Source organism: Rattus rattus, chromosome 8, assembly GCF_011064425.1.
Source record: "Rattus rattus isolate New Zealand chromosome 8, Rrattus_CSIRO_v1, whole genome shotgun sequence".
Taxonomy (NCBI): Eukaryota; Metazoa; Chordata; class Mammalia; order Rodentia; family Muridae; genus Rattus; species Rattus rattus.
Window position 1 is genome coordinate 97,065,547 of NC_046161.1, and position 15,600 is coordinate 97,081,146.

Below are 15,600 nucleotides of genomic sequence, written 5' to 3' on the forward strand. Positions count from 1 at the left end.
CCCATTCATGAAGGCCAGAGGGGGACATCAGGTGTTCTGACTTATTCTCTCCTCTTCTGTCCCTTAAGACAGGGACTCAGTGATATTGGAGCTAGGCTGGTGCCAGTGAGCAGCAGTGACTCTCCTGTCTCAGCTCCCCCATGGAGCTAGGCTTACAGGCTCTTTGCATGGGCCTGGGTTCTCACACCTCCTCAGCCAGTGTTCTCACACTCCAGGCACCTCATCAGCCTCAACCTAATTCTCAGTGTAGTTTCAGGAAAAGGTGGCAGACTTCCTACAGTCCAGATAAGACGGAGAAAAGCAGATACGGAAAAGCAATTCTTCAGGAATTGACGAGCTCACCACACTGCTCTGCTTCTGGCTCATGTTCAGCGGCCTTTCTTGCTTCCTGTGGGAAGCTTCAAGTCAGAAAGTATAGTTTTCAACTTGCACAGAGAAGGAGATAAGGACAGATACAAGTTCAGGCATTGGTCAATAAAGGAAGCTAAGATTGGTCCTCATTCCTAGTAACAACCAGAGGTTGTTAGTAACAACCAGAGGAAAGGCTAGTGGCTACTTCCTGAGGAAGTAAAACTCACAACAAACAAACAAGACAAAACTGGAGAAGCCAAATCATTTTGAAAAAGAACTGCACCCACATGTTGGAATTGTGGACCAATAGTGATTGCTCTATAATAAAAATATTTTATTTCTTCTTATTTGTTAGAGCACAACATTGCATGTACATTTTCCCAACCAACTAGGCTTCCCTTTTGGAAAGCAAATTCTGTCTCTTCTTGAAAAAGACTGTGATGGTTTGTATATGCTTGGCCCAAGGGGTGGCACTATTAGGAGGTGTGGCCCTGTTGAAGTAGGGGTGTCCCTGTGGGAGTGGGCTTTAATACCTCCATCGTAGCTGCCTGGAAGTCAGTCAGCTAGCTGCCTTCAGAGCAAGAGGTGGAACTCTCAATACCTCTAGCCCCATGTCTGCCTAGATGCAGACATGCTTCTGCCTTGATGATAATGGACTGACCCTCTTAACCTGTAAGCCAGCCCCAGTTAAATATCATCCTTAGAAGAGTCGCATTTGGTCATGGTGTCTGTCCCCAGTAATAAAACCCTCTTTCACTTAGAAACTCTTTCACTTTGGAGGTGAGGAGGCAGTGAGCAGGGTCATACTACACAGGAGGTCTAGCCTAGAACTCAGACTGCAGTCTAGGGTGGCCTTGAACTGCCTCAGCTTCCTCCGAGTTCTAGGACTACAGGTACACGGCACCATGTCTAGCAAGGTAAAAATGGCAGCTGAATGAATGAACGATGAATGAGTGTGCACACATTGACACACGTACACACGGACACACCGCCTCTAGCTGCCTGAAAGAAAAGATAAACACAGCAATACTGGCTGCCCTCTGTCACAGCCCTGAGAGACCAGACTGGAATGTTTAATACCTAAGCCTGCATTTTTGGTGAATTTGTTTGGTCTGGTGGCAAGAATGACTTCAGGCAGTGGTGATGGCCCTTGGGAGGAGGCAGAGTTGTGACTTCTGGCAGAAAGGCATCTACGTGGACCTGTGTCCTAATAAAGTATTTTCAAAAACAGCAGGGTTCCTAGTGTTAGAAGGATCCAGGTGGGAGGAAGGAGAAGTGTTTTCAAATTTTTTTTCTGTTTGGGAAGAAAGCAAACGAAATACCCACTCGTAGGATCCCAGAGAAAGCCACTTCCTAATGTTAGTTCCTCCCAGGCAAACTTGTCACCAAATATGACTGGTTGGTATCTAATAATTAGGAAAAACTTAACGGACAGGCCTTACCGACTTTTGAAGAGTTACAGACACTGGCTGACACATCAGAAAATATCCCCTTCAGGCCTCCGAAGGTCTCTACAAAGTAGTACTTGTCACTCGACCCAGCCATGGCCAAGAGCTCCCAGGTATTGGCGCCAGCAATCCCCACAGCCAGGACCAGAATGCCTTTGTCCCTCAGGGCCTTGGCGGTGGCATTGAGCTTCTCTGCATCATGAGATTCTCCATCGGTAATCACAATGAGGACTTGGGGGACTCCCTTGTGCAGACGGCTGCCCCGGGCTTCGGTGAACATGTGATCGGAGAAAGCCAGGGCCTCGGCAGTGTAAGTGTTACCACCCATGGGCTGGTCATTCTGGAGCACTGAAATCACCTCCAGCTTTGTGCTCAGTTCATCCAGGTAAAACAGCACCTCTGGGTCATCAGCATATTTCAGAGCTCCAAACCGGACCTGATTCTTGCCCACGTCAGCTTTTTTCACCAAGCCAATCATGAAGTCCTTCATGATGTTATATTCTTGATAGTCAATGCTGCCGGAGCTGTCGATGACAAACACTACATCCAAAACTTCGATCCGCTTGCATTCTGAAAAGGAAGGGGAACAAACATCTGAGATTCGGTGTGGGAAACCTCCCAACTTCCATTTACATGGCCGGCCTTTCCTTTCTGTAGGAACAGGCTATGTGTCAGATTTTTAACTTTCTGGATAACAGATATACCTGGCTCTATTGTGCTGTGGTACTTAGCAATGTTCAAATGAGATTTCAGAACAAGGGAACGATGGAGCGAAACCTAGTACAAATGTAGAAGGAATGGCCATCCAGGACCATTAGGAGTACAACCTCCACCTTTAGACTGAAATGGAGAAAAGCCTAACTGTATAACATTCCCATATAACTGGTCCCTTCCTCATATGCTTCTATTCATACAAAGTTTATTTTAAGTTATTGGGATCCTGGGCTTTTATTAGTATCCCATAGGGAAATAACAGAACAATAACAATCACAAGAAATTTGATAACACTACATTTTTATCATGGTTCTGTGTTGACTGATTTCTGAGCCCACATTTTGACTTTCTTGAAACATTTACTTCCATTATTAGGACGCATCATAAAAAGTAGGTCAGTTCTCATTAAGCTCAAGTACGTTGTCCTAACATGACATTCCCATGAACCCGTTAAGCCTCAGGTCAGCGCTGTGGCAATGTAGAGCAGGAAAGACCTGATTTCTAATCCATCTGAAGGAGCCCATCCCCCTGTGAGTTCTGGAACTTAACTCATCCTTTCTGGGGAAGTGGAGCTCTGAGAGAGTCATGTAGTCTTTATGTTGTTAGTACACGCTCTCTCTGTGGGTCTTAGGAAAAGTGCAATCCTAACATGTGTTAGCTCATCTGTTCTGGAGAAATGGGACTTTGAGAAAGTGCTCCCCCCACAGATGTCCAGCTGGCTTTCACATTTCCTTCTCTTGCAAGCCACTTGCCAGTCATGTGGTGGACTATTGAAAACGCAAGAGCCAATGTACTCAATGCTGACCAGAGGCCATGTGTACAGAGCCAAAAATCAAATTCCCAAGAAAGGCTGACTCCACTGAAGAGCTAGGTTCCTCCAGCCGTCCGCTGGCTGCGAAGGTGGCTTGAATTTCTCAGGGACTCCAGGGTGGAGGGGTAGGGAGCGTTGTCCAGCATTGGAGCCCTTCAGAGAGCTTGTACTTATTAAGAACGGTATTGCCAGAAAACAAAAACCAGATGTAGTCCTTCCACCAAACACAGATGACAACCACCAAACCCTACAGGAGGGGTTGAGCTACCAGAACAAGACAATGTCTCTCCCCCCTTAAAAGTCTGCAAATTTATCCTTTTAGAATGAATTTTCAGAATGCTTTGGTAATTAAGCCCAGGGGTCACAGAACAATTTAATTTAGCTGCTTATATTTGCTGGCCTCCCTTCTGTGGGTCTGGGGGTTTTGGAGGGTTGTGAGATGCTGGAGTTCAGTCCTTGACGTTGAGAGTGCTCTAGCACTGAGCTGCTCCTTCAGCCTGGAGCCTTGGTTTGCCCACTTCCATTACTCTGCAGTCTTATAGGAAGAATGGGAATTGTACCATCTACTTCTCTGAACGTTTCCATTGCTCTCCAGTTTGCGCCCTACTTTCATGCTTTGTACAGTTTAACAGACAGGTCTCACAAACATTTTATTTGCTCAAATCGATGCTAAGCCAAACCTGAGTCTTTCTGCTCAGGAGGCTACCAGGTTCCTCTATCAACTGCCTTGGCAGCTCACGTGTGTTCTAATGGCCTAGGGCATATGCGGTTGGGCCCCTCATTGGAAAGCAGAGTCAACTGTGGTGGGACTCGTGTTCTAACATTGCCTATGGGGTTGTGCTAAAACTAGACCCACAACTGAAGTGACAGCCTTGCATAGCTCTCACTTCCAGTCCATTTTGCTTTCCTCCCCCCCCCCCACTCCTAGAAGCATTTCCTCAATAGACTATTTCCTCAAGAGCTCTTGACAATGCCCCTCCCCTTCTAGGGATCCTGACTCAAAACCTGGTCACATCAAGGTTCTTAAAGGAGTAATTGATCACATCAGGACTATGATTTATCTGCAAATGGGAAAGCTGTTAGCCCAAATCCTGAAACTCATTATGTAGCCCAGACTGGCCTTGAATTCATGGCCGCTTTCCTTGTCTCAGAGCTTGAATACTGTTGTACCATCCCCAGCTCTTACTCCAAAGGTCAACGACATCAAAACAAACATTTCAAGCACTTAAATACAATTCTATCTAATGCAACAGTAAGTTCTGGGTTGCCCATGCTTACCTTCACGGGGACTGCAGATTCCCAGAACAAGATCATCTTCAATATGCTGTAGGATGTCAAAATTCTCAACATAAAAAACCATCTCCGGCTTCCCACTGATCTCCTCGAGCTGGGTGACATTGGAGCCGAACACTCCCACAGAATAGATAATCACACCGTCTTTTCGAAGGGCTACTGCTGGGTCCTTTACTATGTCCTGAGCCTCGCCATCCGTGATGAGAATGAGGAACTTCCTGACATTGGGCCGGGCCCCCTTTTCAGGACTGAAGTACTGAGACACAAAGGTCAGCGCACTGCCTGTCAAGGTTGTCTCTCCAATGTGAGCCATTTGATCGATGGCGTTGGCAATGTCATTTTGAGACATGAATGTGTTGAGCTGAAACTCCTCCCTGTTTTCGTGGCTGAACTGGACCACACCAATTTGCACCCGGTCAGCCCCGATCTGGGATTTGCTCACCAGGTTCTTCATAAACACCTTCATCTTGCTGAAGTTTTCAAGTCCAATGCTGCCAGAGCTGTCCACCAGAAACATGATGTCCGCTTTCATATCTCTGCAGGCTGCATGGGAGAAACTGGGATGTTTACATACATCGAGGCATATAAAAAAAAATTAGAAGTTCACAGGAAAACCCAGATCACAAATACTTCAAGCTCAGTGTGTGCACCATGAAGGTAGCTAGGCAAATGAAGCATCGCAAGCAATAAAAACCAAGACTGTTATTCTGTTCGTTGGTGATTTGCTCAATCTTGGCACCGTCTGAGGCCAGGTCATTTTTACTGTAGCAGTACTCTGAGTTGTCTGTCAATCTTTAAAGATGGCCAGCAAACATTCTGGCTTCATCCATTCGGTAATGCCGAGAGAGATCCCTACGTAAGACACCAGAAATATTATCTACAAGTTACCAAGTACTCTCGGATAGTTTAAAAAAAAAAAACATGTGTGGAAAATTACTGATACAGCACTCCAGAGACATTTAGACAAGTTCATTTGTAAAATGAAATGTCCATCAGATAGCCACGCCCCTTCTCGGAACGCGTTTGCTTGTATTATACACATGACACCTAACAATACATCTTAGCAGGGGTCTGTGGGGAGAGAAGCTAATTAATACTCCTCAGAGAGAAACCCTCTAAATAGCTGTCATTCTTCCGATATTAATTTATACTACAATGGGGTTTCGCTTTGTTCTGGAGAGAAAATACCACACATGCCAACATCTCAACTAAGAAAGGTGGGCCATCCATCTAGACTAACAGTGTCCCTTGGCGAGCTGCTGTCTGAAGGTCAAGCCACGTCATCTCCTACCTTCTTCAGCACAGATCTCCTGAACCACTTGGTTCCTTATGTCCCTCAAGGCATCGAATTCATGCACGTAATAAACGCGCTTTTCATCTCCCGCTATCTCCCGCAGCTGTGTTTGGTTAGCTTCCTTAACGCCGATCGCATGCACACGGATGTTTTCCTCCCTCAGCTTATGCGCGGGACCCAGGACGCTGTCCTGGGACATGCCGTTTGTCAGGACAACCAGGTGACATGGCACTTTGTTTCCCCGTTGCTTCTTTGCTCTTTGCAACAGCGTCAGTGTGAAGTTCAGGGCCGCACCCGTATTGGTGTTCCCACCCATCTGCCTGATGTTGTCGATGGCCTTTCCCAAGTCAGGCTTGTTAGTATACTTAGAGATCTCAAATTCCAGGTCCCAGGTGTCGGCGTACTGCACCGCCCCAACGCGCACCTTGTGGGGAGCAATGTTGAACATGTCCACCACCTCGGACAGGAAGATCTTCATCTCATGGAAGTCTGTGGGCTGCGTGTTCCCTGAACCATCAATGAGCAGATAGATATCCGCTTCCTCTGTGTCCACGCAGGCTGGAATGGAACCGAAACGTTGAATGTGGCATCTGAGGCAAATGTCAGAGAGATGAGAGTACAAGTGGGAAGGATGAATAGCGTCTACGGAAAGAAGATGGAAACAACTTCTGGACAGAGACTTGCTTTCCTAGCTTGGGATAGGGGCTCAGCATCGGTTGGATGAAATGAGTTGTTTCAGAAAATTTGAGGCTATAACCTTAATTCTTTGCCATAAATAAGGATAAATATATGTATAGGATAATGAGAAATTTCTCTTTGCAAGTTGCTTCTCTCCATTAGTAAATAATATTTGGAGAGAAAAATATAACATGGAATAGAGGGTGTGCAGCAGGATATTGTGAGCATGTGAGTTCATTTTTCTAGAATCTAGAAAAAATTATTTACTTCTTGCCTATTCCTAGTCCTAACCTCCAGTGGGGACCTTGTGTATAGGACACAGTGACACAGTAAATAAGCTATAAATAATTGTTGCATAATGCATGCAAATATGTTTGCACATAGATATGAAAATATTTGTATAGCATCTATGGGTACACACGTACAAAACAAACGCTGTGCACCTGCAAATATACAATCCGTTCTCTAAATGTCAGGTGATAGATTGTCACTTAAGTCAATCTGTCTTCTATACAAATCACGTTTCTTATTCTCTAATTTGGCCTTGGGGTTAAAGGAAGAGAAAGGTAAGTAAGAATGAAGTACAGGGAAGACCAGGGGAACTGGGGAGGCAAAGAATGAAAGTCAGTGGAAGGGGCAGAATAGGAAATGATTCCAGGGTATGTTGAAGTAACAGGTCTAATTAAAGCCATTCCAAAGAGGAAATCCTTCTCCCAGGCTCACAAGCTGGACTTCCTAGCAGCCAGCTAAACTTAAAGTTAGGGATTTTTTCTGCCTACCCACTTCATCGACCCTGAGAGTCCCTTCTCTATGTCTAACACTTAAAGGACAAGAATGAAGAAGGCTCCAGAACGGCCTCCTCCCAGTGAGGCTTTACCCGATTTGAGGGTCTCAGTCCGTTCTGAGAAGACCGAGACTGTGTGTGTGATTTGGTTCCTCAGCTTCTTCAGGAACGTCTGGTTGTGGGTGGCCAGCTCAGAGAAGTTGCTCAGTTTGGAGGTGAACTGCTCAGCAGGGTAGGATGCGATCTTCTCCAGCTGTTCTGGGTTAGCCCCCTCTACGCCCATGGTAAAGATGGTCACTCCCTCCCGCCGGAGGTTGACAGCTGCCTTGGTCACGTTGTCTTCTGAAGCTCTGTGGGTCACCAGCACAGCAATCTGAGGCACCCCTTGGTTCTTCCGACTGCCCCTCTGTGCACTGAAGACTTCCTTCCTTGTCTTTCTGAGGGCAGCTCCCGTGTAGGCCTGTCCTATGTGAGGGGACAGATCCTGTATGCGCTGTAAGACCTCCGTTTTGTTGACACCCGTGCTCAGAGAACTGATCACCCTTGTCTCGTTGCTGTAGGCCACCAGGCCAACCCTCATGCAGTTTTCCTTTATGTCAAGGGCAGAGACACTTTCCCCCAGGAATGCTTTAAGATGATCTAGGTCCTCTTGGCTGCCGTTGATGGCCATATCCAACAGGAACACCACATCGGCCACAGACGGGCCTTGGCAAGCTGTGTGGGGAGAAAGAATGAGTCAGCAGAGCTATCACAGGAGGGTTGCACCTCTGCTGAGTGTCATAAGGCATACAGAACGTACACTTGATCTCAGCTATGTAAAAGAGGTTTGATGTGATTATTTGTAAATATATATAAGATATATATATTATTTCATAAAATAACGAAGTGAGATGTAGTGTTTACCTCATAGAGTTGGCATAGATATTAAATAGATAATATGCTTATCATGGAGCCTCATAGACATAATTCATTCGATGAACACCAGCTATTAAATGTGAAACTCCTTCGGGTACTCCCTTTATTATAACTCAGCAGCTCAAACCTAAATACTGAAAGGGAATGCTAAAGGGTGCCCTTGCATTTTCAATTATTTGGGAAAGACACTAGCAGTAATGGTTCACATTTCTATCCGTTGTCACAAGAAAAGCATTCTGTGTTATCAGTAGGTCATCTCAAGCGGATTTAACCAAGGGGGCAGCCTGTGGACACACGAGCTAATTCACAGAATCAAACAGCAGAATAAGCAGTGCGGGGTTCAGGCTACCCGACTAGAAAGCAGGGGACTTCATCAAGCTCTGGCCACACGTGACTGCTTGGCACTGGGGCAGATCATACCACTTCGATTCTTGGCTCCACAATAGGGTTTGAGTAACCAGAGGTTGGCTTCAGTCTTGACATTCTGCAGTTACCCTGTATGGTTCCCAAAGCTAAAGGTTTCTCCAGAACCAAATTGGTTTTCGCTGAACCAGTAATAAACCTGCAGCAAGAACAAACCCAGGAGGTGGCGGAGAGCAACCTGGGTGGCAATGAGAAGGCACTGGAGAATTTTTAAATCCAGGGCTTAACAGGCCATGAAAAAACCAAGGCCTGTGGGATTCTCCCCAACCCCTGCCCTGCCGCCTTTTTTTTTTCTTTTTCTTTTTGCCACAATCTCTATATCTTCTTAAACAGCAGAGATAAAAACTACCCATTGGAAGAAAGGGGAATTCACAGGACTTTAATTCTCGTCCCACCTTGATTTTTCAAAATCATTTTGACAGTGGTCCTATACACAGAGCCTCAGTTCACTGTTCTGGTAAATCTTGTTATCAATTCGACACACTTTGAAGAACTACCGTGGGCATGTCTCTGGAGCCTTTCCTTGATTGCTAATTGATGGGAAGAGGACTCGGTCCACTGTGGGCAACACAACTAGGCAACTCCCTAGGCAAGTGCGAGTATATAAGAAAGGTAGATGAGTAAGCTAGAGGGAGCCAGCTAGCAAGCAATGTCCTACCATGGTCTCTACTTCAGTTCTTGATTGAATCTGCGTCCTAGCATCCCTCTACAATGGGCTGTTAACCTGTAAGCTAAAATAAGCCCTTTTTGCTCCCTATGTTGCTTTTGGCCAGTATCTTATCACAACAATATAAAGAAAATTACATCAGCTCCGAAAAAAAAAAAGAAAAAAGAAAGAAAATTAGGACACCCACCTTCTACAATAATGTCATCAGTCATTGTTTCCCTGTACTGAGTCACATCCTTGATGATCTGTGTCATGTTTGGGGCAAACATGCTGAGGTCTCTGGCAGTCCTGAGGTTGAAATGGAACTGAGGGGTGGCCATGGCCTTCAGGTTTTCCTCAGAAGCCTTCTGCACCCCCACAGAGATGATTTTCACCCCATCTTCCCGCAGGGCCTTCGAAGCCTCTTCTACGTCATCCTCGGATTCCGCTGAAGCCAGCACCACCAGGACTGGGGGGAACTGTTTCTTGTCTCTTCCGTTTGTGGGAGCAGAGAAATAGGTCCTGTGAGCCTCCTGCAGGGCGTTCCCGATCTTCAGGGAGCCGCCGATGAACCCGAAGTTCTTCTTGAGGTGGTTCAGCATGGGGTTCTTGTTCTTGAAGGTGCCTAGGTGGAACTCACTGTGGAGAGCATCACTGTACTGGGCCAGGGCCACACGGTACTTGTTGGCCTCTATGGGGAGGCTGCTGACCAGCTTTTGGATGAAAGTTTTCACAAGAGGAAAGGACTTCATCCCTAGGTGATCTGAACTGTCCACCAGAAAAACCACATCTGCGTACTCGGGGCCTGTAAAATCATAACATGGCAAAACGTTTTAGAAATTTTCTGTCACGTTTAATGCCAACTACACACACACACACACACACACACACACACACACACACACACACACACACACAAATAGAAAGTTTTTTCTTTGAAAAACAATTTTAGTACCTTCCTGTCAAATTGAACAGAATAGATTAACACCACATAATCTCTCAGGAAAAGAAAGGTTTGTTTCTTGGTGTGAGCGCTTTAGACAGCTTCTCATTTTCATTTGAAAGCTTTGCAACAATGAACACATTTTGCAATTAGCTAACTGGGAATAGGTAAATGTATCAAAGAAAAACAGAAAAGAAAAAGGTAGTTTATTCTTTAATGGGCAATTTCCTCCTGTACTTTAGAGTTTGGGATGTGGGCACACACACACAAACATACACGCATATGTCTACACATCAAGGCATCGAACATGTTCACTTGAATCAGATTCCTTCAGACTGGTTAGGACTATGAAACTTGAGCATCTTTTGCTGCAAGTCTCACTTAAGTGACGCCTTAGGTTATCTGATTAATTTATAAAACATTATTTTTGTATTATGAAGCATTGAGCTGATGATGCTCGAGACATCATGAATACACAGGATTGGCTTCACCTTCAGAAAAGTTATTTCTAATACATTCAGTAAGTCATATGAATGAACATCATGATTGATAAATTTATCATCTCGTACATAAGATATGATGGCAGCCAAGAACTTAAGATGAGAAGTGGGATTATAATCTTAGTTTCTATTAAAGCATGTTTTATGTTGGAACACAGAAACCTTTCTGAACTTTAAACAATTTGCAAGCCATCTAGGACAGTATACATACACATACATATGCATATGCATATGCACATGCATGTACACATGCATCTACACAAGCACACACACATATACGTATTATACTACCATTATACAATCAAATATATATGAACGAATGATATAGTCTCCTGTATGCCAGGCTGGCTTTGAACTCTTGATCCCCTGCCATCACTTCCCAAATGCTAGGGTTACAGGCCTGGGTTCATCACCATGCTAGGCTCTGCAATTCTATTTTTGCTTTATAGGAAATCATGGTCTAAACTAGCTTCACTTACTGACAGCTTTTTATCTGGTCTGTGAGCTCTCTGCACTTTGTCACAAAGGAAGACAGGTAAATTGCATGTGCTTATGTGTGCCTTATGTGAGAAAATACAGTGCTGTTGGATTATGTGACAGGAAACCTGCCTGTCATCGGCTCACTCTATGATCATTATTAAGTTATTCAGTATATATGAGCCCCAGTCTCCTCTGCTTTAAAACACGGAGGTTTGATGAGCAAACGCTCAGGCTATCTCCTCACTTCCACCTTTTATTGCAAATGGTTACTAGATAAATTCCTATCAAGTCCTACCAGTTCCTGTTTTCTTCAGCTATCACTAAGAAAGTAGCCCTGGCTTCCATCAGTCAGTCTCTGCAAGCATCTGACCAGAGCTCAAAGGGGAAATTGGTCCCTTCTCATCTTTCAAATGACCTCTTCCCCAGTAATCTGAAATTCTTGACTTGATCACAGAGCCAGAAACATTCGGGGGAAGAAGGAGCAGAGGGCCAGTAGGACTTTCTTCTAAGGAAAGCCTGGTTGGTCCAGAGAACTCTGATCAGGGCAGTTTGATACATGACCACCACTGACCTTTCTCCTCATGCATAAACTCTTATTATCCTGTGTAGGAAAGACATGCGGCTGATTAGCAGTGAGACAGTCCAGGTCCTTAATCATATCTAAGCCATGAAGTGTGTGTGTGTGTGTGTGTGTGTGTGTGTGCGTGTGTGTGTGTGTGGTGTGTGTGTGTGTGTGTGGTGTGTGTGTGTGTGGTGTGTGTGTGTGGTGTGTGTGTGTGGTGTGTGTGTGGTGTGTGTGTGTGTGTGTGGTGTGTGTGTGTGGTGTGTGTGTGTGTGTGTGTGTGTGTGTGGTGTGTGTGGTGTGTGTGTGGTGTGTGTGTGTGGTGTGTGTGTGGTGTGTGTGTGTGTGTGTGTGTGTGTGTGTGTGTGTGTGGTGTGTGTGTGGTGTGTGTGTGGTGTGTGTGGTGTGTGTGTGTGTGTGTGGTGTGTGTGGTGTGTGTGGTGGTTGTGTGTGTGGTGTGTGTGTGTGTGTGGTGTGTGTGTGTGGTGTGTGTGTGTGGTGTGTGTGTGTGTGTGTGGTGTGTGTGTGTGTGGTGTGTGTGTGTGTTATGTGTGTGGTGTGTGTGGTGTGTGGTGGGTGTGTGGTGTATGTGTGTGTTGGTGTGTGTGGTGTGGGGTGTGTGTGGTGGGTGTGTGTTCTGTGTTGTGTGTGTGGTGGGTGTGTGTGTGTGGGTGTGTGTGTGGTGTGGGTGTGTGTGTGTGTGTGTGTGTGTGTGTGTGTGTATGGTGTGTGGTGTGTGTGTGTGGTGTGTGTGGTGTGGTTGGGGGTGTGTGTGTGGTGTGTGGTGTGTGTGTGTGTGTGTGTGGTGTGTGTGTGGTGTGTGTGGTGTGTGTGGTGTGTGTGTGGTGTGGTGTGGTGTGGTGTGTGTGTGTGTGTGTGTGTGTGCGTGTGTGTGTGTGTGTGTGTATGTGTGCGGTGTGTTGTGGTGTGTGTGTGTGTATGGTGGAGATTTACTCTTCTTAAAAAAAAACCTAAGGCTCAGAGAGACAGCAGATGATATTTGGGGGTCAAAGTCTAGTTTATCTCCACAAAACTTGTTTCAAGATCAGAATCCTAAAGGAAGCTATAAAAGCCAGTGTAAATAGTCCTGGACATGAGCTGCCCCTACACCAACTGCTAAGCAGGGCTGGAGGAGTGCGGGAAGGTGTTTTGAACTCCATCTCACTGGACATGAGTTACTGACCGAAATCACTGACAGTGAGAGCTAGGAGCTCTCTCCGGGGTAGACACAGGCCTGCTTTTACAAGCAGGAGTCAATCAACCTGCAGCGGCAGGCAGCAGATCCACACAATTAGGCAAAGCAACGCTTTTAGTCAAGTCAATGAAAAACAGAGACATTCTGAACTTTCCAGTGCTCAACCTGACAGAATCCCCAAGGAAACCTGAAATAGGCTGAATTAGGGACAAAAAGATAACTTTCTTATATTTTCTCAGTAGCCCAGAATTTCCAAAGAATGCAGGGCAACCAAAAAGAGACAAAACTTTGCCCCCACATCCTTACTAGCATTGAAATCAGGCAGGGTGAAGTAAACACCCTAACTTACAGCTTACGCTCCCTTACTAGCTAGTGCATATAATAAAAATTATGAAAAGGAAGTGCTCCCGTTTCTTCTTACCAGAATCTTGGTTCGCACAAACATGTAAACAAATCATCATCAGGAACAAAATCAGCAGCATTTTCAGGTTGCAGGCTGAAAGAGCCCCAACTTGAAAGCTGAAAGGCAAACATGGAAAATCATGTGACTGTTATTCGAGCATCAGGACTTGCACTGGCAATGACAGACAAAATTATACAGTAAACTCCGTGTGGTGAAGGGCACCTTGTGACAAAAGCTCACTGGCCCTCTAAACTGAGGCACCTTGGAGGAAAGGGAGGCTCCCTTACAGGTACGCTTTCCTGGTTCTCAGACCTTGGGAAAACAGGAGACCTTGGTCAGCCAATGGAAGTGGCCAGATGCCCAGTGTTCCCATCAGTCTTTTCCCCATGTCCCACAGAAATCTATCTACTCACCGCCATGACAGTGTGGAGTTCATTGCAATGAGGTCTAAGTCTGCTAGTTAGAGATACTCAATGATTGCTGTTTCTTTATTTATAATTTTGAAATAGGGTTTCACCATGTATATCAGGCTGGCCTTGAGCTCAGATCTCCCTGCCTCTGTCTCAGAATGCTAAGATTACATGCACCACCATGCCTCAGTATGATTTCTCTCCTATGTTCTTTTTTAAATTCTTGGCTTTAAACTTTATTATATATTTAAAAGGATGCATATTTAAAATAGCATGCACTGAAATTAACCAGACCCAAAAGACAATACAACTCAGTGAACGTCTTTTATGCAGTTGGAGTAGACACTTGGAACAGAAGCTTTGCAGCTTCATACTGGATTTTATCCTTTCACTGCTGAATGCATCTCATGTGCTTATCCACCATCCAACCCAAAACTCCATGACAGAATTATAACTAGAAAAACAACTAGCCTCATATCCTTTCATAACTATTGTCTGTGACATCCATTCAGTCCTTCTTTATCCCCTAATAGTTGCCTTTCTTGTTCTGTTCATGACATGTGGCACCCACGTGTCCACCATGTGTCTGCACATATACATATACCGTTGGTTAGATTCTGCACACAAGGAGAGCATGAGGTTTCTAAGACTGTGACTTTGCTTAATATGCATTCCAAGTCCACTCATTTTCCTGTGAATTTTGTGATTTCATTTTTCTATAGACCCGAATAGTATTTCTATCTGTAAATATATTTTATATACTTAATTTTTATTAACCATCCATCTGTTAATGGACAATTAGGTGGATTCTAATGATTTGCACTTTATTCTTAAAGGAGAAGAAGAAGAGGAAGAGGAGGAAGAGGAGGATGAAGAGGCGGAAGAGGAGGAAGAAGAAAGGAGAAGGAGGAGGGGTGAAGAGGATGGAGGAGGAGGGGAGAGGAGGAGGAGGAGGGGAGGAGGAGGAGGAGGAGGAGGAGGAGGAAGGAAGAAGAAGAAGAAGAAGAAGAAGAAGAAGAAGAAGAAGAAGAAGAAGAAGAAGAAGAAGAAGAAGAAGAAACAACAACTTGAATTATATGTTGAAGATGGACTCTCACACCTTAGAAAGGGAAATTCCTTTGTGTCCATCTGCCTGGATCCACAATTTAAGGGTCTCACAGTTTCAGCTTTGCCTAAAGCATTTTCGTCTACCCTGAATGCTCCATCATGGAGTTAGAGAGACTATGAGATGTATTATGAGTAAATATAAGCACACAGTGGAGCTTTTTCCATCATTTCTCCACTAAGCATAAAGCGAGCTGGTCCTTTTTGAGCCACTAATTCCTATGTCCTGCTTAATTGCTACCCAAATATATATTCACCTATGGCCCCTCTACTCCACTTCAAGGTTCCTCTCAAACTTAACATTTGCATAGTCAGGAAATGGACTTTTGTCTGAGGAATTCTATCCTTATTTCCCTGCCTGCTCCATGTTCCTTTGATATTTTCCAATGTGAGACTTTGTTCTAGTCCTTTGTAAGAGTCTAGACAATTCACACTTTGGAAGCTATGCCAATGGTCAGTCATAGTCAAATGGAAATGAGTGGGCTGGGACTGGGCTCCTAAGAGGCCATTTTAGCCAAACTTTGCTGTCAAAGGAGCTAAACCTTAAAATAGAAAGCCCAAGGTAAATATTTGCACATGCATTTTCCTACTAGTATATAAGTAAATGCTCTGTGTGTGTGTGTGTGTGTGTGTGTGTGTGTGTGTA

The 15,600-nt window shown here is 44.9% G+C and overlaps 1 protein-coding gene across 1 annotated transcript in view; it reads right to left on the reverse strand.

The window, feature by feature from the left end:
• The window catches only part of Col6a6 (collagen type VI alpha 6 chain), a 96,824-nt gene extending 83,305 nt beyond the window's left edge, over window positions 1–13,519 (reverse strand). Inside the window, exons 1-6 of the mRNA XM_032909852.1 lie at window positions 13,459–13,519; window positions 9,566–10,162; window positions 7,467–8,087; window positions 5,909–6,469; window positions 4,603–5,160; window positions 1,794–2,369 (exon numbers count right to left, since the gene is read on the reverse strand). Of these exons, the coding sequence (XP_032765743.1) occupies window positions 1,794–2,369; window positions 4,603–5,160; window positions 5,909–6,469; window positions 7,467–8,087; window positions 9,566–10,162; window positions 13,459–13,519 (2,974 nt within the window). The remainder of the gene's footprint in view (window positions 1–1,793; window positions 2,370–4,602; window positions 5,161–5,908; window positions 6,470–7,466; window positions 8,088–9,565; window positions 10,163–13,458) is intronic.
• Window positions 13,520–15,600: the final 2,081 nt, after the last annotated feature.